Genomic DNA, 23,539 nt, shown 5'->3' with positions numbered 1-23,539 from the left:
AGTTCTGCAGATGGATATATACTTGGGTCATCGGGGAGTGGCCACTGTCATCCTTCAGCCCAGTGCTGCGTGGATTTTAAACACAAGGCAAGATACCTGGGTCCGTGGAGGGGCTGTCCCCATATCCTACAGAGTGGTGTCTGTGAATACAGCTGGAACACTTGAGGATAGTCTTGGGGATTCCATTAATTGCTATTCAGTGGGCTGGCCATTGGTCTTCTGTTTTCTCCCTATTCTGGTGCTCACTGAAGGGTTTCTAGTGACCGAGAAAGCACCTTGATGAGTGGGAGCATTCTGTGCCTACAGGTGCCATAGCTTCCTCCCAGCTCATGCAGGCCTCCGTTCTGACGGAGGAAACCAAAGGGCCAATTTCTGCCCCTCCCTTGCCCCCATAGAAGACTAGAATGGCCCTGCACCCTTGCTTTTTTGAGTAGGCTACCCCTCGGCCAGAGGCCCACAGAGAAGTTGAGCCTGACCCTCTCCTCCAGCTTTCATTGTCAGATGCCCACCACGCTGGGTCCAGGGCCCCTGGAAACAAGGAGGCTGTTTTTGCTCAAGAAGCCCCCAGTCCGTGTTGGGGGAGGGAGGATAGGAAGACCACGTTGGTAACTGCTAGATCTTTTCCAGGGTGAGAAGTGACATAACGTGTGCTTTCCATAAAATGCAGAGCAGATCATGAGTTCTGCCAGGCAGGCCAGGAAGACCTCCTGGAGGAGGCTGTGTGTGGCAGAGCAGCAGATGAAAGGTGTCCTGGGAGGGAGAAGCTCACAGCAGTGGAACTGTGTTGGGAATCCCATGAGGGGCATCTGTCCTCAGGACACTAGGAGGAAGTCTCTGTCACAGCCGAAGTGTACTTTTCAAAGGCCGGAGGGAAACTCCTGGGATCAATATTTAACCGTCGCATTGTTTGCTTGCTCTCCTGTCAAAGGCATCCCCAAAGTGCTTTTCAGACCCTGTGGAAGCCTTGCCTCCTAGTCCACACGGCACAGCTCTGCCTTCTGCAGACTAGCAGGGAGCCTGGGTGGGCTGTGTGCCTGTGGCTTGCTCCCTGCACCCCAGGAAGAGGGCCCAGAGCTAGGTTTGTTAGGAACAGTCTTCTTGCCCCAGTGAGTGTTCTCTTAAAGATCTCGAGGGCTGGCTTCCCTCCTCCGCCATCTCCCTGCGGTTCTGCCCTCCCTAGTGCCGCCACTTGCCGGGTGACCTGGTGGCAAGCGTCCACCATTGGGGGTTAAAGGGAGATTTCTGGTGTTACTTCTCTTAACCTTATTTTTTTTTTTCATTTCTCCCTCATTGTAATTTTGTTCTTGTGTGCACATATTTTTATTTTTGTATTTACAAAAACCTCAGGTTCTTTTTTTTTTTTTTTTTTATGTTTGTTTATTTTGAGAGCATGAGGGAGGGAGGGGCGGAGAGAGAGAGGGAGAGAGAATTCCAAGAAGGCTCTGCCCTGTCAGCACAAAGCCCAACATGGGGCTCGATCCCATGAACTGTGAGATCGTGATCTGAGCCAAAATCAAGAGCAGGATGCTTAACCGACTGAGCCACCCCGGGGCCCCAAACCTCAGGTTGTTTAGACAAAGAGAGAAGAAGTAAGTGAGCAAAGGAGAACCAACCTTGTAGCCATTCGGATCCTGTTGACGCTCCCCGTTCTGTCCTGGAGGGAGCAGGCTCAGAAAAGCATCCAAGTGCGGTTGCAAATGGTGAGGCTACGGCCTGCTGCTTTGCTTCTGTGCTGCTTGCTGGGTCCGGAAAGGAGTCTTTTGGTCCATCTAGAACGCGGGGGTTGCTGGACACTTGAGCTGAAAGCCAGCACTTTGCTTTTCCAGGAACGTGAAAAGCTTGGTTAACACGAGGCACAGGCGGGTGTTAGAGCGCAGCCAAATGCTGGCCTTCGGAACAGCCCTGGGATCTGCCTGGATACCAGCCTTTGTTGAGTAAACTTCTTAGCGATGGTCTGTACACAGAGACGGCTCCCTGGCTGTGGTAACCACGCCATGGCTTCCAGCAGCACTGTTCCCTGTGGCCGTGGCTGTCCGAGGAGGAGGGACGAGATGTTGTTTGTGAAAGGTTCTTTATGGTCACTGATAGTATTTGGGCTTTGAGTTTTCTGCCTGGTGGTGGGGAGGAACCCTTCTCTTCCTCGCATCATCTGCCTGTGGTACCCTCTCGCCTGCGACCAGTGCAGATGCTGGGTCTCAAGCTGAGTTCTTGTGGTCAGATTCTGCTTTTCTTCTTCTTCTTTTTGTTAATGTTTGTTTACTTTGAGAGAGAGACAGACTGTGAGCAGGGGAGGGACAGAGAGAGAGGGAGACACAGAATCGGAAGCAGGCTCCAGGCTCTGAGCCATCAGCCCAGAGCCCGACGCGGGGCTCGAACTCACAGACCGCGAGATCGTGACCTGAGCTGAAGTCGACACTTAACTGACTAAGCCACCCAGGCGCCTCTGCATTTTGCTTTTCTGATCTGTAATTGTTCGGTGCTAGGGAGAATTAGCTTTTCCCTGCTGTGGCCTGGGTGGGGGGCGAGGGGGGACAGGCAGGGAGTCCTTTCTGTTGGGCATGCTGTCTGAGGGGCTTGGGGTGGCTGTTTCAAAGTGTTATCCCCAATCTGGGAGCAGCTGCCTCTGTTGCTGGGCAGATGCCTCTTGTTGCCCACACCTGGCGGTGCTGGGGGATCTGGGGGTCGGTGGCAAGCTGGATTGGGGGGTGCACTGATGCTGGGATCAGGGGGCCGCTGGTCGGCGGAGGCGGGGGGTGCGTGGGAGGCTCCTGCACCGTTTGCATTGACATGCGACTTGGTGCCTGCCAAAGCCCACCTGTGATAACCATTTATTCAGTAACTGAATAAACAGATAGTGGAGTGCCTGGTTATGTTCCTGCCTGGTGGGGGCCCCGTTTGGTAATGTTCTGGGTGTAAAAAAGCTAGGTGAGGGCTTCCTGGGAGTCGCCCTTCAGCCAGTGAGGTATTATGTGGAGATGCCTGCTTCAGACCGTATGCACCGAGACAGGTATGTGGGGGATGTCCTCATGTGCCCACCCACCAGGAACTCCCCATCCATTCTGTTCCTCGGCAGTGCCTGCGGAAGGTGACGCTGACTGTTCAAATGATAATAAACCGCTGGTTTTGATGCAAGCCGGGTCCTCCGGAGGGCCCACAGAGCTGTGCTCTTGTGAGTGAGTCTCAGGATGTCATTAGACGTTGAAGAGACATACACATGGGTCACGTTCAGCACAGCATTACTTTCAAGTCAGTGAGACAGCCCCATAATCATCCTTAGGAAATAATGTTTTCTTAAATAAGAAAGCACGGAGGGGTGCCTGGGTTGCTCACTCGGTTGAACATCTGACTTGATTTTGGCTCAGGTCATGATCTCAGGGTCGTGAGATCAAGCCTCACATTGGGCTGAGCACTGGCCGTGGAGCCTGCTTAAGATTCTCTCTCCCTCTGTCTCTCTCCCCAGCCTCCCTCTGCCCCTCTTCCCTGCTCGAGCACTCTCACTTTTTCAAAAAAAATTTTTTGTTAAACAAGAAACCAGGGGGAAACACAGTTAGTGATTGACTCTAACACACAGCAGAGGAGAGCGGTATAGAGAATTATTAAGAACAAATAGGTACATACGAATGCATAGTCTCCATCCCAGCAGGGAAGGAAACTGAAATTGTTCTCTATGTTCTACCCAGGGACTCAGTGTTAACTGTTAATGTCACTCGCTCAGTCAGCAGGCACTGGTTAAATGCCTGCACTGTGGCATTTGGGTCAGATAGAGTTCTGTTCTGGAAGGAGCTGTAACCCTCAGTAATGACCGTTTCAGGGGGCAAAGGGACGATAGGGAGTTAGGGCAAAGCAGGTGGTGTACAGCCCAGGACCAAATCTTAGTTCTATGACTCTGCTGGTCTGAACCTGTTCTTGTTTGTAAAGTGGAGATAATGCTGTCCTTTGGGGTTAAATCAGATGACTGTGTGTGTTTTACTGAAAGTGCAGTAATGGCCCATAGGCATGAAGGGCACGGGGTGGGGTGGGGGCAGAATTAACCTGAAAGGGTCCATTTTCCAGGTGGTGAGGGTTAAACCCTCAGCCTGGCTGGCAGTTTGCTGATCCTGGGCCCTTGTGGTGGTGGAGAGCTGAGTGAGCAAGACTGAGGAGTCAGTGTCACTGCCTTTCTCTGACCCTGTCTTTGCAGGCAGTCACAGTGCCTTCTGACCTCAACAGAGCAGAGGGTGTGCAGGAGGGGCTCCGTCTTAGAGGGGACTGTTAGCATTCCTTTGCCTAAATCCCCACCTTCATGCCTAAGTGACCATTTATCAATGACAAGGTTTATTTTCCATATCTAGAGACCAGGAAGTGGGAACATTCAGAGGGCTGCATCTTGGAGACTCAGAGTGGACCCAAAAAGGACCCTAGAGATCACGTACCAGGCACGGAAGACAGGTTTTGTTTCATGTGTCAACTTCGGTTGATTGGCAGGTGCTGTCCAGTGCTCTTTTCAGAGGGATTCTGAGGCCTCTTTCCAGGCTGCTTAACAAGGTGTTGATATTGACGAGCCACATGTACCACAGACAGAAGATTAGAAAGGGGATTTTCCAGCCCTGATCTAGCTCTGCCTCCACATTTTAGAGGTTCATGTACTTTAATTATCAAACTACACTTCGAAGGGCACCTGGGTGTCTCAGTTGGTTAAGCGTCTGCCTCTTGATTTCGGCTCAGGCCATGATTGCATGGTTCGTGGGATCCAGCCCCATGTTGGGCTCTGTGCTGATAGTGCAGAGCCTGCTCAGATTCATATTCATTCTCTCTCTCTCTCTCTCTCTCTCTCTCTCTCTCTACCTCTACCTCCCCTGCTCGCTCGCTCGCTTGCTTGCATGCTGTCTCAGAAATAAATGAACTTACTGAAAAAAAAAACAAACCCACCTCTATCTACCTACTGTCTATCTACTTCTATCTTTTGTCTACCCTCACACACATGCAATATCAGATAGTTTCCCTTCTGTTTTGGAAGCGGGTTGCTACAAACATCTAACTTTATATATAGCTTAGATCAGCATATGTTGATGTATTCTATTTCTGCTAAGGCTGGTGTGAGTTTCTCTGTGTCAGGACTGTAGGAAGCAGGTAGTCAAGGAAGGTTTTTCTTAGATTCAGCCATTAGCTCAGGCTGTCGTGGGATTCCCCCTGGGGTTGTGGGTAGACGCAGAGGGTGTTGGATGTTTTTGACCCTCCCCCCTTGGTTGCCTGTGACTCACTCAGTAGAGAAATGAACATCGCTTCATACCCTGCCCCCATTTCTCACTCTGAAGACCCACCCGTAACCACAAAGCATTCATAATTTGACAGACGCCATGTTCCCTTACCTCTGGGCCTCTGCACATGCTAATCCCTGTGCCTGAGCCCTGGTTCACCTGCGTCCCATATCCCTCATCATCCTTGGGTCTCAGCTCAGGGGTCATTTCCTCAGGAAGCCTTGCCTGATCCTTACTGCAAACTAGATGTCCTTCCTCTGGGTTTCCATAGCATTTATCAGCTTTTTAAAATTGCTGGTCCTGGTCTGAGCTCAGAGGACTGTGTTGATTCTGGTTCTGTTCTCAGCGAGCCTCCACCCCTGGGGGTGCTTGGGAGGGAGTTGCCTGCAGGTTTATTTCTTTTTGGCCTGCTTAAGTGTGTCACTGAGCCAGTCTTATTGGCAGGGACCCAGTACAGAGTCTTCGGGTATGTTTTGAAACTATTCAAAACCTACAATCTGGCAGATTTATGAAAATAGCAGTAGTTTGCCTTACTGTTGAAATCCTGAGAGAAATTGGGCATCAGCTTCCCAGGAGAAATGAGGGAACTTGTATTCTTCCATTTTTTATTTTCATATACTTTTTTAACTTCACAGGAATCTGTGTAGGGGTAAAAATCACAGGATTTAATTTAATTAAATTAATTTAATTTTTCAGAATGGGTTTTGTTTTTGAGAGAGAGCATGAGCGGGGGAGGGGGCAGAGAGAGAGGGAGACACAGAATCCAAAGCAGGCTCCAGGCTCCGAGCTGTCAGCACAGAGCCCGATGCGGGGCTTGAACCCACGAACTGTGAGATCATGACCTGAGCCAAAGTCAGATGCTCAACCGACTGAGCCACCCAGGCGCCCCAGGATGCATTTATTATAAGCAAATGTTTGTATTCACTTAGCCTGGTGAGAATGAGCACAGCACTGGTTCATTTGAATGAGGGCAGGGGTGATTTTCCTGGTACCCTGTTCATTACCAAAAAGTTTATTTTAAATACTTTTTTTCCATGAGAATTTTTCTAAAACTCTGTCCCTTTAAAACCTTTCCCCCCTACTCTGTTCTAAGACTTAGCAAAACAGGAATTGCATACTTTCTAATAGGTGTGAGTGAGTGAATGAACGAATGAATGAATGACTCATAGTTGTCAAGGTGTGTAAGTGCTGGGTGCTGAGGGAACAGAACCCTTTGCTGTTTGAATAGCCACAGAATGTAGTTTTGAGGCCTTGGCGTGTGTGTACATAGGGTTTCTGGTCTTTTCCTTGCAGTCACTGGCTTGTGCTCCTGCTACTGGCAGTGGGTGTGTTCAGTGCTTGTTCCCACGTTTAGTTTGCTCATCTGTTGCGAGCCAGGAAGATGGATCATCGGGGCTGTTTAAATTATTCTAGTGTATGATATAATGAGGGCCTTTGGGGCCTTCGCTGTGAACACAGTATATAAAGATTCTCCGTGTGAACTCTGACTTCCATCTGGGCTAACGGGAGACCTTGCGAATGCTTTCCTCCTGTGTGTCCCTGCTGGTTATACGCCGGGCTCATGGCCCATGACAGGTGGTGAATCACTGGCAATGGCTGGGAGGGGTCTGTACCTGTTCTATCCACCAAAGGTGTATGAAGGGCACTGGCTGGGTGTCTGGGGACAGAGGTGAGGGTGGTCACCTGGGCTGGATGCAGCACTGTGGCCAGGGAAAGATTTTGGTGAGACTGATTGTAGGCTTTTAATCTTCAGGTGGGCATTTCCTTGTAATCGACACTAAAATTGTGATTGATCATCAGTTCAGCTTTACAGAGAAGTGAGTTATTGTGGCCATCTATTTATGTCTATGGATTAGACTCTTGGGACAAGTAAAAGGCCTCCAGTAAAAAAAAAAAAAATGTATGAAAGTCTGAAAATGTTCCCATTTCAAACACTGATGAAGTTGTGCACCTTACTAGCAAAGAGAAGGGCCTTAGCCCAGTACAGTGATGTACAGTGCCATCAAAGCTAAGTGTGTTAAGACTGTGGAATCTGAGTGCTCGGAAGGGTCCCTGTGGTCCAGCTCGCCAGCCCCTCCTGCCCACCTTCAGGCTGGAAGGTAGGAAGGGGTGTTCGGTTTTGGCTGAACGAATGTCCAGCCCCCACATCTGAGACTCCACCATGATGTCAGGGAAAAGCTATTTTGAGACACTTTTCCGTTGAGAAATATTAGGACAAGATCGCACGTCACTCCACACCCACCTTACACCCAGGGACCTGGAATGAACCACACTAGTTCCTGGGACCCAGGTTTGGTTTGTTTATCCTAGCAGGTGTTGGGGATACCTGGGGCCGTTTTTGCACAGGGTGAGCTCATGCTGGTAAGTCTGTCAAGAAAACCAGGCTATATGTGGCATGTCCCTTTTCCCCCAAACAGAAGAGGATGTAATGAGAAAGGGAGAATCCTGTAGAATTTTTCAGCTGATGGAGGGCACCTTTTGGGATGAGCACTGGGTGTTGTATGGAAACCAATTTGACAATAAATTTCATAAAAAAATGAGATCGAGCCCCGCGCCAGGCTCCATACTGACAGCATCATACCTGTTTGGGATTCTCTCCCTCTCTCCCTGCCCCCCCCCCCCCCGCCCCAAAAATAAACTTTAAAGAAATTTTTTTTAAATGAAAGATGTAAGTATGTGCATAAAGAATTAGCCACTAAGATGTTCTCTATCACATTATTTAGATTAGAGTATCAAAAAGTTGAACCTCTCCAAGAAGATTGGTTGAATAAGTTTGTGGTCTTTGTACAAAGTAAAGATGAGACCATCAAAAATGCCGCATGTATGTTAGGAATTTGCTTTCGACTATTCTAGTCGAATGTGTGTGTGTGTGGGGGGGGGGGGGGGGGGGTGGACCAAACCGATGCATAAACAGTCCATAATGTGAAGCCAGGCTGTGAGTGTGGCAGTTTGTTTCTCTGGCTCCTGGACGTTCTTTGCATGGTGGAAAAGTAAAGTTGTGTACGGCCGTGTTTTGGAGGACTCCGTATTTCCCGTGGGGATTACTCTCTCCCATTGTACTTTGCTTCCCACACACTGAAAAGAGCTGCTGGTTCTGAAGTTCCTTCGTTATCATGAGAGGATGTTTATGCTATCTGAATGGAAAAGGGCCACAAATAGTCATATATGGAATTCTCATTTGGTTCAAAAAAATAAACCCATACATAGAAAACAGATGGACTGTGCACACCTACATGGATATCGCTGGGTTGAAAGAGTACTTTTTCTCTAGCTTTCTAGCTTGATCCCCTCCACCCCCGCCTCCCCTACAGCACATGCAGATCAGTGGTGAAATTTTATGAACAGTTGAGCTTAATTAGATTTATCTTGCTCTTTTGGTTTAGGGAAGAGCATGGAAGAAATAAAGAAGGTGCTGCTGCTGGTGCTGGGCTGTGCCGTCCAGGTAGGGATCCGGACATGCAGTCGGGAGGGCCTGCTCTTAGCCATCTTGTGTTTGGAGTTGTGCGGATCAAACACCCCCTGAATTGAGGTGGGAGTGAAACCATTGGTTGCCTGAGAGACAGTGGCCACCATCTTGGATGGCACTGATTTCTCACACAGAGCACCCTGTGCAAGAGAGCAGGTGGGGATCCCACGGACCAAGATGCCATGAGTAGACTGCCCCGTATGGGAACATCTAGAACAAGATCAGTAAACTGCAGCCTGGGGGCCAAATTGACCTGCCACCTATTTTTGTAAATGAAGTTTTATGGGAACACGGCCATGCTGATTCCTTTACATATTATCTGTGGGGCATGGCCCACTGGGTCTGAGAATTTTTTTTTTTAAACCATCTGGCCTTTTACCAATGAAGTTTGCCAGCCCCTGGCCTAGACCAGGTGTTCTTGTTCTTTACCGGTTTAGGAAATCATCTGGAGAGATTGTCCAAAGTGCACATTTCAGGGGCTCCTGGGTGGCTCAGTGGGTTAAGCATTTGACTCTTGATCTCAGATCAGGTCTTGATCTCAGGGTTCTGAGTCCAAACCCCACGCTGGACATGAACCTACTTAAAATAATAAAGTGCAGATTTCAGCATTCTACCGCCAGTGTTTTCAGCCTGGGATGTGCTTTTTAAAAATCTGCTATAGGTCTGATCTAGGTAGTCAGAGCAACTTCTAGAGAAACCTCAGTGTAAGGGCTGGTAAGGGGACAAGAGCATTCTGGGGTATAAAGGAGAAAGCCAGGGCTTGGGTGGATAGTTTGTACTTCTGTAGCATGGTGGCCCCAGGTTGCCCTCACAGAATCCTTCCATTAACACCTGTAACCCTCCACAGTGTGAGAGGAAAGAGGAATTTATTGAAAGAATCAAACAGCTGGACATTGAGACCCAAGCCGGGATCGTGGCCCATATACAGGAGGTAGGTGTGTGGCTTCGTGGGGTGTGGCTGTGGACCGCCGCTCCTGTGGTGGCCAGGAGATGGGCAGTCTCCACCGGCGAAAAGTTTGAAGAATATGTCACCCATCAGTATTCTTGCTGATCTTAGGTTTCAGACACCACAGACAAATGTATTCTATTTGGAAAGGTAACCATCAGCGAGCTAAAATAAAATGGGGTAAAAATAAAAAAAAATTTTTTTAAGCCCTCAATCAAGTCATCTTTTGCCTCCTCTTCTTGCCTAATATGGACTCAGACTATTTTTAAGAGCTGTCAAGTGATTTAGGCTCAGAATTTGATTTACAGACCCTGAAAATGTATTCTGGCAAATGTCACCCTGTTTTGAATGGTTGATCTTTATAGAAAGAGATTCTCTGCTTCTGTCAGTAACATGGCAGAGAGACAAGCCACTGCCACTTGAGAAGTTAAAAACCAGCAAGTCCCAGAGGGCTGTCTCCAGAGACCCAGCGTCCGGGATGGGGTCAGGAGGGCTCTGCACTGAGAGCAGCCTCTCTGCCATTGACCTTGGTGGGAGGGGGTTTCCCTGGAAAACGAGCCTGTAGAGAGAGGCAGGTGCTCACCTGAAAATTTTCTTCCCTGATCTCCACCCCACCCTTACACCACAATTCTTCAATTACCTCAGGACTTAAGGTTCAGCCTTCAGTGTAATTGGACAGATGTATTAAATATGAAAGACATAACCAGGAGCTCGTAGGAGCAGGTATATAACTGACAGGGTCAGTGAAGGCAGAGCTCCTGCTGCTGGCACCAGGGACAGGCTGCTCCTGGGCTCCCGGGCTTCCACAGCTGCCCAGGGCACTGTCGGGGCGTTGGGGGCATGAGTTCTGAGGTGGGATTTGAAGCAGGAGACAGATGCAGTTCTTGGCCGGTGGGGGGTCCATCAGGGAAAGTCAGTAGTGTCGCAGATATTCTCAACCATCCTTATCAGGGGCAGACCAGCTGTTAGCCTAAGAACCATTCTGCTTTTAATTTGAAAATTGTATTTATCTGAGGACTGGGTCCTTGAGGCCAGCAGTGTTTGCTTGTTTGTTTTTTGCCACTGACCACCTTTCCTGCTCAGACAGCAGAATATCAGAGAAAGAGAAGGTCAAATGTGGCCAAAAAGGAGTCTTGCATGCATGTCATTTGGTGGCTGGCTATGGGGACTGGGCTTCACAATTAGTTGGGTGCTGCTTAAACGTTCAGTGTCCAGACCCCACGAGAGGCCTGCTGAGTCAGAACTAGGGGATGAGGGTTAGGGTGACTGATGTGCACTGGGGTTGAGCCCCTGCTCCCCTTTTCTCCTCTGTGGGCAGACCTAGCACCCATCCAGCCTGTGCTCCCAGTTCTGGGAGTTTAAGGTACCCTGTACCATGGGATAAGGTTCTCCTGATTCCTCAGGATCAGCTGAATCTTAGCTTTTCCTTTGTCAGGAGGGGAGAGGTAAGAAAGGCCTTTTGAGAAACTAAAGGGCCCTGTCTTTTGTGTTGTTCAACTATCTTCTGTTTCTGTTTACTGCTCTGAAAAATTTAAGAACTTCTTTTGGTGCGCCTCACTGAGCGGATAGCTCTGGCTTTCTGTTTTCCCTTGTTGAGGCCTGAGTACGCGAATACTTCACTTCCCAAACTGAGCTGTCAGGTGCTCCAAATAGATCATCTGCCCCCTCGGTAGGTCTGGGGCTGGGGGGTGGTGAGAAGGTCAGACTGTCACAATCCATGGAGAGGCTGCTGTGTGCGGACATCGCTGTGGGTCTCCGCTCACACCTGGCGGAAAGGGAAAAACCAGATGATTTTACGTGAGGAATGAGATTCAGGCTTACTGAAAATTGTTTTAGGTTATGAAATATCTTCCCCCGAATAAGATTGTTATGTGCCCCATATTCTGACATAAGACTTTTATGTAACCTTTGCTGTATTCACATTGGATTTGAAGTAGTAACACAGGGTCCCCCTCCTGAGGGACCCTCCCAGCCCCTGAGGTTTCCCTTTCTTGAGTTGTAAATTGACAGCTTACAACAACCATATCTGAGGACTGTTTAGGGAAATACTGTACTGTAGGAGAGCTTTCTGGCATTAAAGAATCCAGGTGCTTGGCCTGCCTGGGTGGTTCAGTCGGTTAAGCTAAGCGTCTGACTTCGGCCCAGGTCATGATCTCACGGTTCCTGAGTTTGAGCCCCATGTTGGCCTCTGTGCTGACAGCTTGGAGCCTAGAGCCTGCTTCAGATTCTGTGTCTCCCTCTCTCTCTCCCTCTCCCCCGCTCATACTCTGTCTCTGTCTCTCTCTCTCAAAAATAAACATTAAAAAAAAAATCTAAGACTCCAGGTGTTCTCTGAGCTGGTGTTGAAAGCAGGAGTGTTTTGCACCAGAGCTTGGTTGAAGGGAGTTTGCACTTACTCATGCGGCCCCCTTGGTGCAGTAGATGTGTCAGTGACGGGTTGATAATGTCAGTGGGACGTGTCAGCCACGACCCCGCCGCCCGGCCTAGCGCGGGGAGGCAGATGCCCCTGCCGGCCTCTGCAGCGCCTGCCTGTGTGCCCACAGGTGACCCACAACCAGGAGAACGTGTTTGACCTGCAGTGGCTGGAACTCCCGGACGTGGCCCCGGAGGAGCTGGAGGCCCTCTCGAGGAACATGGTGTTTCACCTCAGGAGGCTCATAGATGAGCGTGACGAGTGCACGGAGGTGCGTGGCCGCACACACCTGCGGGAGGAGAAGTCCGTAGAAACGCCGAGCTCGGGGCCCTGCCCCCATTCACGCACTCCTTGTCCCACCGAATATTCCAGCTCTTCCTACAAACTCGAGCCACCTCCCTCGTGGTTTCTCCCCCACACCCGGCCTCTGCTCTTGCTTTCTCCTTGTCTGTCGATGGTTGGGCCAGGGCGCGGGGCGCACTGGTGCGACTGCTCTCCCCCCCCCCCCCTGCCCTGCCGCAGCTGATCGTGGACCTGACGCAGGAGCGGGACTACCTGCAGGCGCAGCACCCGCCCAGCCCGCTCAGGTCCTCCAGCGCCGAGTCCACCCCCAGCCCCACCAGCAGCCTCTCCAGCGAGGACAAGCAGCACCTGGCCGTGGAGCTGGCGGACACCAAGGCCAGGCTGCGCCGTGTGAGACAGGAGCTGTGAGTCCTGCAGGGGCCCCGGGCTGGGCTGTCTTTCTGCTTTCGGGTGGTCTGTCGTGTGGTGCGGCCAACCGGAGCCCTCCGACCCGGGCCCCAGAGCCCGCTGCCCCAGGCTCGCTCGCTGTTTGAACGTGGACTAGTCCCCTCCCTGTCCGGGCCTGCACGGGGAGGGGTTCTACCAGATCTTTAGGGCTCCAACCGGCCCGGGTTACAGATGGTCTGCAGATAGCCTCTTGTCCACACTTGTCCAGTTTGGGGCAGGACTGATCACCTACTGGCATGTTTTCTTGGCTAGAGGGAGGATGCAACCCCACCCCACCCCCACGCCGCCACCCCACCCCGCCATCCGGTGAACCTGTTGTCGCCTCTTTTCCTGCAGCAGGAGAACGTCCCTGTGCCCCGTCTGGGGAGCTGCTCTCCTCCCCCTCACAGCCTGCCTGCCTGCCTGCCTGCCTGGCGGTGGGGAGTGCACCTGTGGCGGGAGCCTCCTTACCTCTCCCCCTGCCCCGCACCCTCACAGGGAAACCCAGTGTCTGGTGGGTGGAGTTTGAGAGCAGGCTTTGAAAAGTTAAAAGCAGAAGAGAATGCGAGTCAGGAACGTTTTTGTAAGCCCCTTATGCACACTGCCCTCCTCCCTCCCAGAAGCCGCCGTCCCGCTCCCTGCTGTGGTCTCATGAGGTGGGGGGCCGCTCGGGGTGCTGGCTGAGGACGCTCCTCAGCTCCGTTCCTCCACATCGCCCCCAGGGAGGAGAAGACGGAGCAGCTTGTGGACACCAGGCATGAGGTGGACCAGCTGGTGCTAGAGCTTCAGAAGGCCAAGCAGGAGGTGAGCGGGAGGGCCTGTTCGTGTGTCCTGGAGGAGGTGGTGGTGGCCGAGACTCCACAGTGACTGTGGCCCAGAGGCTCAGGAAAACAGCATCAGGAGCTTCCGGCAAAGGCCTCTGTTTCTGTCTGCTCAGGGTGACGCTGCCTGACAGCCAGCTGTCCTGAGAACTGCTGTGGGGGGACGACCCTGTGTCTTCGTGACAGCCTGTGGGGGACCCCACGCAGGGGCCTGCACACCGACCTGCCGGGCCCCCCGGACCCGGCTTCTCCTGGGATGTCCCGGAAAGGCTGCACTGCAGGGACTTGGGCCCCTCTCCCCTCCCCGGAGGGGGGGCCCTAAGCTGGCTTCCCCTGCCTTTTCCCACCCCCCAGAACATCCAGCTGGCGGCTGACGCCCGGTCTGCCCGTGCCTATCGCGACGAGCTGGACTCCCTGAGGGAGAAGGCGAACCGCGTGGAGAGGCTGGAGATGGAGCTCGTGCGCTGCAGGGAGAAGCTGCACGACGTGGACTTCTACAAGGCGCGCATGGAGGTGAGCCCGCCTTCCAGAACACGTCCGCGCCGGCCGGGAAAGGGAGGTGTGAGATCTCCACGGCGAGGCTTTCCCTGCACCTCAGCCTGTCTGTGGGCCCAGGAGGCTCCCTCCCTCAGCTCCTTGCCCACCTAGAGGTGTCACATGGGTGAGGGCGGGGAGGGAACGTGGTTCTGTAATGAAGAGCTCAGACTCCTTTCAGGATTTTTCCTTTTCCTGCTTCCTGCCACAGTGATGACCTTCAATTCGTGGATTTTTATTTATTTTTTCCTACTTCTTGCAGTTTCTGTGGCTAACTCTTACAGGGAATTAGTTTCTTCGTCCATAAAATAGAAATAATCATACCACTTCCTGAGTTTTTCCAGATGAAAGACAAAAAATACCTGTCACTCGGGCAAGTCCCATAGGAAGTCCTCAGTCGTGGAGCCCACTCTGATCCCGAGGTTCTGGGAGGATGCAGGGGAGGGCGTCAGGGCTAACGGGGGACTGGAAACCGAGACCCAAGTGGGGTTACCGGTGCTTCAGCTGCTCACCCTGACTGCCTCATGTCAGCCACGGGTTCCAGGACCCACTTTCCCAAGGATTTGGGGACTTTGCCCCTATCAACAATCCCAAGGTGGGGTCTGGAGGTAGTTTTAAAGAGATGGTGAAATCAGGATGTCAGCCTGTACCAACTGGGCTTGTTTGGTAAGAAAGATTTCCAGTTGCCATTCGGGAGGCTTTTGAGGGGACCAAACATGTGTCTGGGGGGCATGGTATCCTTCTCCCAGCCATGCTGCTGGCAGGCCAGCTTGGGGAAGGCTGTTTGGCTGAACACCTGGACGCGCTCTGCTGCTACAGGCAGGCCCTGCCCACGGGCCACGGGGGGTGGTGGGGAAGGCTGTGGTGCCGGGCCCATTTGTTACCCAAGAAGTGTCTGTTCCCCGAGGAATGTGACGCCCTACCTCCTGCAGAGAAGGCACCTTTGGTACTGTGGCTTTGGGGTGCAAGAGGTGGGGGGTGGGAGACCACCTCTGGCTTTGTCCTGGAAATGGTCCACTGGCCCCACTGAATTTGAAAGGCATAAATCCCCAGCACAGACAGGTTCTGGGACACGGGCATATACCGGGGCCTTTTATCGCTTACTTAGAAATGCCACAGTTGAGAGAATCGGGGGGGTCCCGCACATTTCCCCAGAGTGCTGCCCCAGCAGCCCCTTCTAAACAGTGCAGGCCTTCCGCAGCCCCCAGATGGGATCACAGGCAGAGTGTGGCTCCCACACCTCACCCCAGTTCTGTCCCATGGAGCAGGTGGGCATCGGGATCCAGTCTCTGTCTCTGTGTGCACCCCTGGCCCTGTCCAGGGTCATCCAGACACGGTAACTTAGCGCCTGTGTGGTACCAAGGCCTGCACCAGCAGCTAGGGATCTAAACCCAAGATGATGCATGCCCTGCATTCACAGAGCTTCCCGACTTTTAGGGTTTCTCCCAGCACCCCCCTTTTCTCAGACTTCTCAAATTTTCAAATTTCATGCCTCTGTGTAGTAATAGCAACATTTTTAATATTGATTAATTGCATAGTGAAAAGTTACTGGGAGCTTGGTAATGCCTTGAATTTTACTTTAGTTTTTATTCACCACAAGAGAAATGGTATGTGTCTGCATGAGGTGTTTACTTTGGGGCAGGCAGGGACACGCATGGGTTTGCAGACCCTTTGCCGCCCAGGCTGGCTGATGAATTGGGCGTGGTCCACGGAGTCCAGGCCACTATTGAGAGGATGAATCTTGCTGTGCTGGGATGCCCCTGATGACAGGGTTCAGTGGACAGGAGCACTTGGGCACTCATCCTTAGATCTCAAGTAGTCACATCAGCCTTTCTCGCTGTCTGGAGGGGGCCAAAGACTCCAGCCACGGAAGGTGCATGGCATCCTCAGGAAGCGTTTTAGTGAGGGGCATGGCATGGTTTGGATTTCAGAAAGCACATTTTGGGTTGCCAGGTGGGGAACGGACCAGAAGGGTCAACATGATGCCATGGGCTGTGGAAGTCTGCCAGCCAGATGGGCCCACCTGGGACCCATACACCCTCTTATCAGCCAGGATGGGCCCATCTCCAGCCTGGTGAGCTTCCTCCCTCTCCTGGCCACAAGGCTGCAAGCTGCTGAGCGTTACTTGAGCAACATCTGTGTGTTCGCATTCATTTCTCAAGGCAGCCCTGAGGACGAGCTAAGCTTGGGGAGGTTGGATGGACTGCCCAGGGTCCATTCTGCTGCAGCTTCCGTGACTCCCAGTGGCATGGGCCCCAGAACGGGGACTCTGCTTTGTTTGTGGGTATGTGCTCAGCATCTGCACCAGTGTCTGGCCCATGGGTGGTGGTGGATGAGCATTTGCTGAAACAATTGTATCTGGAGTTTTTTTTCTTTTTTTTTTTCTTTTTTCTTCCTTTTTTTCTTTTTCTTAGTATTTAATTTTGGGAGCATGCAAGCAGGGAAGGGGCATAGTGAGGGGGACATAGGATCTGAAGCGGGTTCTGTACTGATAGCATTGAGCCCGATTTGGCCCTCGAACTCCCTAACCTCGAGATCATGACCTGAGCCGCAGCTGGACACTCAACTGGATGAGCCTCCCAGGTGCCCCGTATCTGGGGTTTTCTTTGATCAGTGTTTATAGAGCTTGTTGCTGCTGGGCCGCAGTAGAGCCCCTGCCTTCTCAGACCCCTGTGCAGGCTTCCCCTGGCCTGCTGCCTACCAGGGCACACTGGGGTATGTCGGAAGTTAACCTAGAATGCCGCTTAGAGACCTCAGGACAGGTTGCTTTGGGATGCGAGCCAGTAGTACTTGGGGCCTGCAGGGATTGAGGTGGGCTGCCTGTCCCCAGATTTAGGGGCCCGGGCCTGGGCCGCTCAGTCCTTCTGGTGCTTCGTGTCAAGGAGAAGCACTACCTTGATGCACGGGTGTGATTTTTGGGCCCATGTTTGTGTTTCAGAAAACAATGATGCCCAGCTTTGTACGTAAAACCAGATTTTCCAGGGTGTAGTGATGCACACCTCCAAGGGATTCACCCCAAGATTCTGGCATAATTTCTAAGTAATTAGAAGTACACAGTACCATGCAGAGATGTGTCTGTGAATGGAGATTGACCTGCATGTGATAAAACCTTAGATTGGGAAAGACCCAATTTCGATGTTTACACATCCAAAAACTTAACAGAGAGATGGGGGGGATATGTGACAAAGCAAATAGAGCAAAACACTAATTACAGAATCCTGGTGATATGTGTATGGTGTTCAGAATATTTATTTCAATGTTCTAGTAGGCTTTAAAATTTCCATAATAAAATATAGGGGGGCAGTGGAAGGTAAAAATATAGCAGTGGATGTTAACCCTTTTGAATAAGCTAATACGTGATTAACATCAACTTAATAGTTTAAAATACTGAACAGCCCCATGTGTTAGATCTCCATTTCTCAACAGGTGGTCTGTATCCACCTGTATCTGAGTCCAGCATGCCTGTTCAAAATGCAGATTCCTGGGCCCCAGAAATGTGTGTTCTGAATGCTCTCTTGCAGATGGTTTTTCAGCATTGCCAAGCGTGAGGACCACAGTCATATGAACAGGGTACTTTCCTCCGACTGCTGGCTTGTCTCTGCAAGAGGTGGGGTTGGCAAGGCTGACGGCTAGTCTGTGGGTGGACCTTGGCCTGAGGCTGCTTGTATGGAACTCGAGCCCCTGAGCACAGGGACTAGGTCTTAATATGACGGCGTGGCCAGGGCCTGGCACACACAAGGCACTTGGTAATCACCCCACAAGTCAGGGAAAAACCCATCACTCAGCAATAAAAAGACTTGATCTGGAGAAAAGGACGGGAAGAACCTAGAGCTTTTTTCTCTTGGAGAATGGGGTAGTGGTAGGTGTGATGGTCAGGAGGGCAGAGAGAGGAACAGGATTGACACGTTCGTGCCAGCTCACATTGTGGACACCTACCCTGTGGGGGACGCTCTTCAGACATGGAGAGTGGCAGGAGAGTGGCAGGCGGCCCAGGTGCCCTCCCCGAGAGCCTGTCGAGTTTCCCCACTGAGAGACACATTAACGCCTATCATGGGAGGGCCTATCATGGGAGGCAGTGTGTGCTCGTGCCTCATGGGAGGAAAAGATAAAAGGCCTTGGGGTTCAGGACAAGGGCAAAGTTAATTTTGGTTAGAAAAATATGGACCACAAATTTCCATGTTTTACCGTGAAGCTTCTGGCAGCTTTTCCGTGCCTCCCGGTGTAGTTTACATGAGGGTTCACACTACAGGACGAGAGTGGTGTGGCCATCCCTGGGAACGGCGGGAAGCATGGGGCCGGTGCACCGGGTGGTCCTTGGCTTGTTTGCAAGCACTTGTCCCTCCTCGCTGCTGCCAGTGAGCCTTGTGGGAGGAGGACAGAGGCAGAGAGGCTGCCCGGACGTTCCTCTTGTCCTGTGATTTGGATTTGGCTGAAATTTCCAACAGCAGAGGACAGGTGCTTCAGTGCCATGTGCGTCTGTGTGGGGTGGAGGTAAGACAGGCCTTGTCCTTGCTCCTATGTGGGATTTATGGCTTCCTAGGCAGTGCTGGCCCCAAAGTAAACAGTCTGAGAGGCAGAGACCTAGCAGGGCACAGTCCTAGCTGCCACCCCCCTTGCCGGGTGTTCTGTAAAAGGGCATTGTGCACTATAGGAGCTGGTTTCCGGTGAGCTGATCCTAGCAAGCCCTGGGAGCTGACCGTACAGTGTGTGTGCTATTGGCAAGGCAATTAGGAGCTGGGTTCATGATCAGTCCACCCAGCCCCAGATGCTCCCCATCCTCCAGAGCCCATTTTCCCACCTGCCGGCATGTCCCTGCCACTGTCCAGGGCAGGTGGAAGGGGGAGTGAGGGTCTCTGCCCTACCGGCCTTGTCTGTCGTTGCTCATGTGACCCCACAGCCTACACACAGGATGTCTTCCACGGGTATCCAAACTGGCCATTCTGCCTCTGTCTGTCCTTGTCCACATCCCTCTGCGTCCCCCAGCCTTCTGCTTCGCACTTCACCTCCTGCAGGCCCCACGCAGTGCTTCATGTGACCCCGGGCAGTGCTCCTCACATGGTGCTGTGATGTGTGTTTTCCTGTTTCCTGCCCACACTGGGAGTTCCTTGAAGCCCAGGTCCGTGCCTGACTGACTTCGAGCATGTTGTGTAGCTTGGCGATGGCCAAACTACAGTCCATCTAGGGGTTAGACCTGGCCCCCATCCACCTTGTAAGTATAAAATTTTACTGGAGCACAACAGCATCCGTCCGTTCATACATTTTTCTGTGGCTGCGTTTGGTTCACCTGCAGGGTTGGATGGTTGTAACAAATTTATGACCTGAAAAGCTGAAAATACTTAACTGCCTGGCCCAGAGTAGGTGCACAGTAAGGTGTTAAAGAGCAGTTATAACTGTATTTATGAAGCTTTTTCCGCATGCTAGGAATGGTTAAGCTCCAACTACATCACCACGTGTAAGCCTCATGGTGGCCCACAGGGTTCAGCAGCCACTGCTAAACATGTTTTCATGGGAGAAAACTGAGGGTTGATTTACAGTGTCTGCATTTTGCCATCAGTACCGAGGTTGCATTGAAATGTGTCTGCCTGCCTGCAGGGCCTTTGCCTTGACGGGGAAGGAAATAAAGGCGGGGGAACTCACAGAGAGACGCAGCGGTGTGGGGGGGTGGGGGTGGGAAACAGGTGCTCAGGAGGGTGTGATGGTGGCCCCTGCCTCAGACAACACCGTGAAAGGGCAGACGGAGGCCCCGCCTCCAGTGGTCCATGTGGGAATTTGGATGTCGTGTCGTGAGTGGGGAACGTTAAAATTCAGGGAACTGAGTAAGAACCTGGGACATTCATTGTCTGTTTGCACTTGGGACTTTGTGTTTCTCCATGTTTCTTAACGGCTTCTAAGGAGTGCTGATAAAATTCGGTACATAGGTAAAAACAGGGCAGACAAACCTGATGTTTGTACCGATCACCACACTCCTGGAGGCAGGTGAAGAAAGGGCAGGTGTTCTAGGGAGCCGAGCTGATGGCAGTGGGATGGGGCGAACAGGTGGAGTTTAGTGAGGGGGCGATCTTGGCTGAGTGAGCAGGAGGTCCACCTGCCCGGTGTGGAGTGCCCCGTCCCCGTCCTGAGGACACCTCCGGACTGGCTTTCTGTTGCTCTGGGTTCCGGAGAGATGCATTGGGTGCTGCGATCTGAGTGCAGCGGGGAGGAACCGGTGGTTGGTTTGATTCCGCCTCCCCTCCCCCTGCCCCGCACCTCTGGCATTTGGTTGTTGGGGGTCAGGGAGGCCCCCTGGAAACGAGTGTTGGCCTGTTGCTTGGTGGCTGGATGCCTGGGGAGTGCTGAACTGACCACAGGGGCATGAGGGAATGCCCCTATCTCACGGGGCTTAGGCACCGTGCACGGAGTATTTGACAAGCATTACTGCATCTGATCCCGTATCGGCCCTACTTGTGTGCCCATCGCAGAAAGGAAGGATCCACAGTTGAGGGACATTCACTTGCTTCACATCCCATGGCTAATAGCGCATTGGCAGGCCTGGGAATCGGAGCCTGTCAGCCCACATTCCCGGTCACCGCTCCCAGTCAGCACTACAGATTAGCTGGGGCAGCTCTTTAGCCCCTTGGGGACCAGCCATCAGACCTGGCCCGTGACTCCCTAAATGTGGCCCCTCAGCTGTTCGCAGGGCTGGGTCAGGCTTTTAAATAGCCTCCTGGTTCAGTTGAGGTCAGGTCTGCGGGGGGCAGGCTGGCTTCAGGCAGCTGCCCAGAGGGGAGGAATACAGATTCTCAGTCATCTGGACTGATCCCGCGGCTTGCCATAGGAGCTGGGGCACAATTCCACGCAGTTCTAGTCCCTCCCTTCTGAGGTTGTGGGGTGTCCAAGACAAGCTGACGTACTTCTGTTGCCTAATATGTGGTGGAGGTTGATAAGGCCAGAGGATTGAGATATAGTTGAATAGTAGTTAGAAATCACCCTGTTCCATACTGTGTTTCACTCCTGGATACTCTTATCCGTCCCTGCCTGTTGGAAGTCGCTGAGTCCTTGAGGGCCCACCTCACATGCCCTGACTCCCCCCCCGGCCCATCCCACCCCACCCCTGCTGCCCACCCGTTTCAGCCAACAGTGTTATTGAACAAATCTATGAGGTTCACAAGGGCAGAAATGGAACAGCCCTACCCTGAGGAGTTTAAGGTCTGGGGCAGGAGGGCAGGCCACATTGCCTCACAGTGTGTCCAGGGCACTCTGGGAGCCCAAGTACCTGGTTCAGCAAGCAGGACAGAGTGAATTTGCAGGCATTTCTCAGAGGGGGCAACTCAGGCTGGGTTTTGAAGGCTGATCAGGAGTTGGTTGTGAGGATGAAGGGGCAGTCTGTGCTGTGGGCACGGAGAGCCCAGTAGTGAGGTGATGGTAGAAAGTGCTGGTGGGTGCAGCTGCTGGAACTCAGGGTGTGAACAGTGGGGGCAGTGGCCAAAGAGGAAGGGCCAGCCTTCCTTTCTGCTTGACACCCCCATGTGCTCTGGCTCACATCATTATGGCTGGTCTGGGCCTCTTTCCCATGTGAGCCCCTTGAGGATGAGTTGTCAGCTGAGGGCGGTGAAGAGAACACATGTCTGGACCTCTCTGGCCAGAGCTCAAGTCCCAGCTTCGCCCCTCAGCGGCTTTGTGACTTGGGGTTCATGGCTTACTTTAAGCCTCTTCATCTGTAAAAAAGGGTCTGTCCCTGCCTCCCTCTCGGGGCTGTTGGGACGAGTGAGGTAGAGGGTGTGCCCAGGGCAGGGCCAGCTGCACAGTAGACAGGGTCTCTGACAGAGAGAGGACGTCTAGGTAATCTGAGTCTTAAACCCTTCACAGCTGCCATGCTTTGATCAGAACCGTGACCACTGACCGGAAGGCACGTGGTTTCCCCCTCAACCAAGAATCTTCAGTGCAGGGAAGACACACATGTAGTGGATAAGCAAGAGCTTCCCGGTTGTTAGGGGGGCAGGCCTTTGAAAACTCTGCAGACACATTCCCACATGTGTGTGTTTGCACGCACCGTGAAGGCGTTTTGGGAAACTGTCCCTCCAGGATCCTGAGTGGTGCCGGAAGGGCTCTGAGGAGAAGAGAAACCAAGAAGCCCCATAACAAAGAGGGAGGAGAAATGGAGCAAATGAGCCGAATTCCGTCGTGTGTGCTGGGCTGTCTGGTGCAGGAGCGAGAGTCCCACTGCCCCTCGCCCACAAAGGGGGTCTTCGAGGGAATGGCCATCACGTTCCACACCCAGCGTGTGCCTAATACACAGGGGGCCGGTAGCACTTATTTTGGGGGTTCCCATTTGTTTGTGACCTGTCTCGGAGACTCCCCATTTCCAGAAAACTGCTGAGAACTGTTGTTCTTCCAAAAGTACGTATGTGACAAGTTCAGATAGGAGCTGGGTATGGAACGAAAGCTGATCTCAACAGCTACCTGTTCCCAGGACCCTGACTACAAAGTGAATGTTGAGTCTACAGGACTAGACTCAGCCCTCGAATCCGGGACAGACTTGTCAGCCCCACCTCTTTCTTGTTAAGGAAACGGGGCTCGGGGCACCTGGGGGGCTCAGTTAAGCATCTGATTCTTGATTTTAGCTCAGGTCATGATTTCACGGTTCATGAGTTCTCTGAGCCCCGCATCAGGGTCTGTGCTGACATCACAGAGCCTGCTTGGGATTCTCTGTCCCTCCCCCTCTCCCCCCCCCCCCACTTCTCCCTACCCCACTTGCGCCCGTGCTCATTCATTGTCTCAAAAATAACAACTTTAAAACAGAAAGAAATGAGACTCAGCAAGGCCCCATGTCTGTCAGCAGAGTCCACTTGTCCAACCAGATGAGGTTTTAAATGGCAAACGTCTTCATACCATGGGCAGCATAGACATCGAGGAAGTGTCTACTGAGGAAGACACCAAATTCAACCATTTTCTTGATCCGGGGGCTTTTCTTTCAGTAGGGCATGCCCATTTGGCCTGGCCCAGTGAGAAAGGTGGGGGTGCCGAAAGGTGGAGACGTACCTCCCACCCCTGCACAGCGGCCTCACCCCTATGTTGTGTGTTTTCGGTCCAGAACCCTGGTTGTGAGCCAGGTGCCTTCATCTGACGGTTCTCATGTATGTTTTTGCTGAGCAGGAGCTGAGAGAGGACAACATCATTTTAATCGAGACCAAGGCCATGCTGGAGGAGCAGCTGACTGCAGCCCGGGCCCGGGGCGATAAAGTTCACGAGCTGGAGAAAGAGAACCTGCAGCTGAAATCCAAGCTTCACGACCTGGAACTGGTATTGCCAGCTCCCACCACTACATCCGAAACAGATTGGGGCGGTGTCCGGTTTATGCCGTGCCCTCCTCGGGGCTTTCACCCCTGGGCTCTTGCTGCCGCCGCCACGGTGGCT

The 23,539-nt window shown here is 52.3% G+C and overlaps 1 protein-coding gene across 2 annotated transcripts in view; it reads left to right on the top strand.

Annotated features, from left to right (window-relative positions):
- Positions 1-23,539, top strand: part of CCDC88C (coiled-coil domain containing 88C) — a 129,530-nt gene that overhangs the window by 58,625 nt on the left and 47,366 nt on the right. Inside the window, exons 1-8 of one of the 2 annotated variants that reach the window (XM_047861615.1) lie at positions 1,963-2,067; positions 8,621-8,679; positions 9,551-9,634; positions 12,193-12,333; positions 12,585-12,769; positions 13,514-13,595; positions 13,967-14,125; positions 23,279-23,425. In XM_047861615.1, the coding sequence (XP_047717571.1) occupies positions 1,995-2,067; positions 8,621-8,679; positions 9,551-9,634; positions 12,193-12,333; positions 12,585-12,769; positions 13,514-13,595; positions 13,967-14,125; positions 23,279-23,425 (930 nt within the window). In that variant the 5' untranslated portion in view covers positions 1,963-1,994. Of the gene's footprint in view, positions 1-1,962; positions 2,068-8,620; positions 8,680-9,550; positions 9,635-12,192; positions 12,334-12,584; positions 12,770-13,513; positions 13,596-13,966; positions 14,126-23,278; positions 23,426-23,539 lie in introns of those variants that run through there. The other variant, XM_047861614.1, reaches the window with a different exon arrangement.

This window comes from Prionailurus viverrinus, chromosome B3, assembly GCF_022837055.1.
Source record: "Prionailurus viverrinus isolate Anna chromosome B3, UM_Priviv_1.0, whole genome shotgun sequence".
Classification (NCBI taxonomy): Eukaryota; Metazoa; Chordata; class Mammalia; order Carnivora; family Felidae; genus Prionailurus; species Prionailurus viverrinus.
The sequence above is the reverse complement of the archived record's forward strand: the minus strand, read 5'-3'. Positions and strand labels throughout refer to the sequence as shown.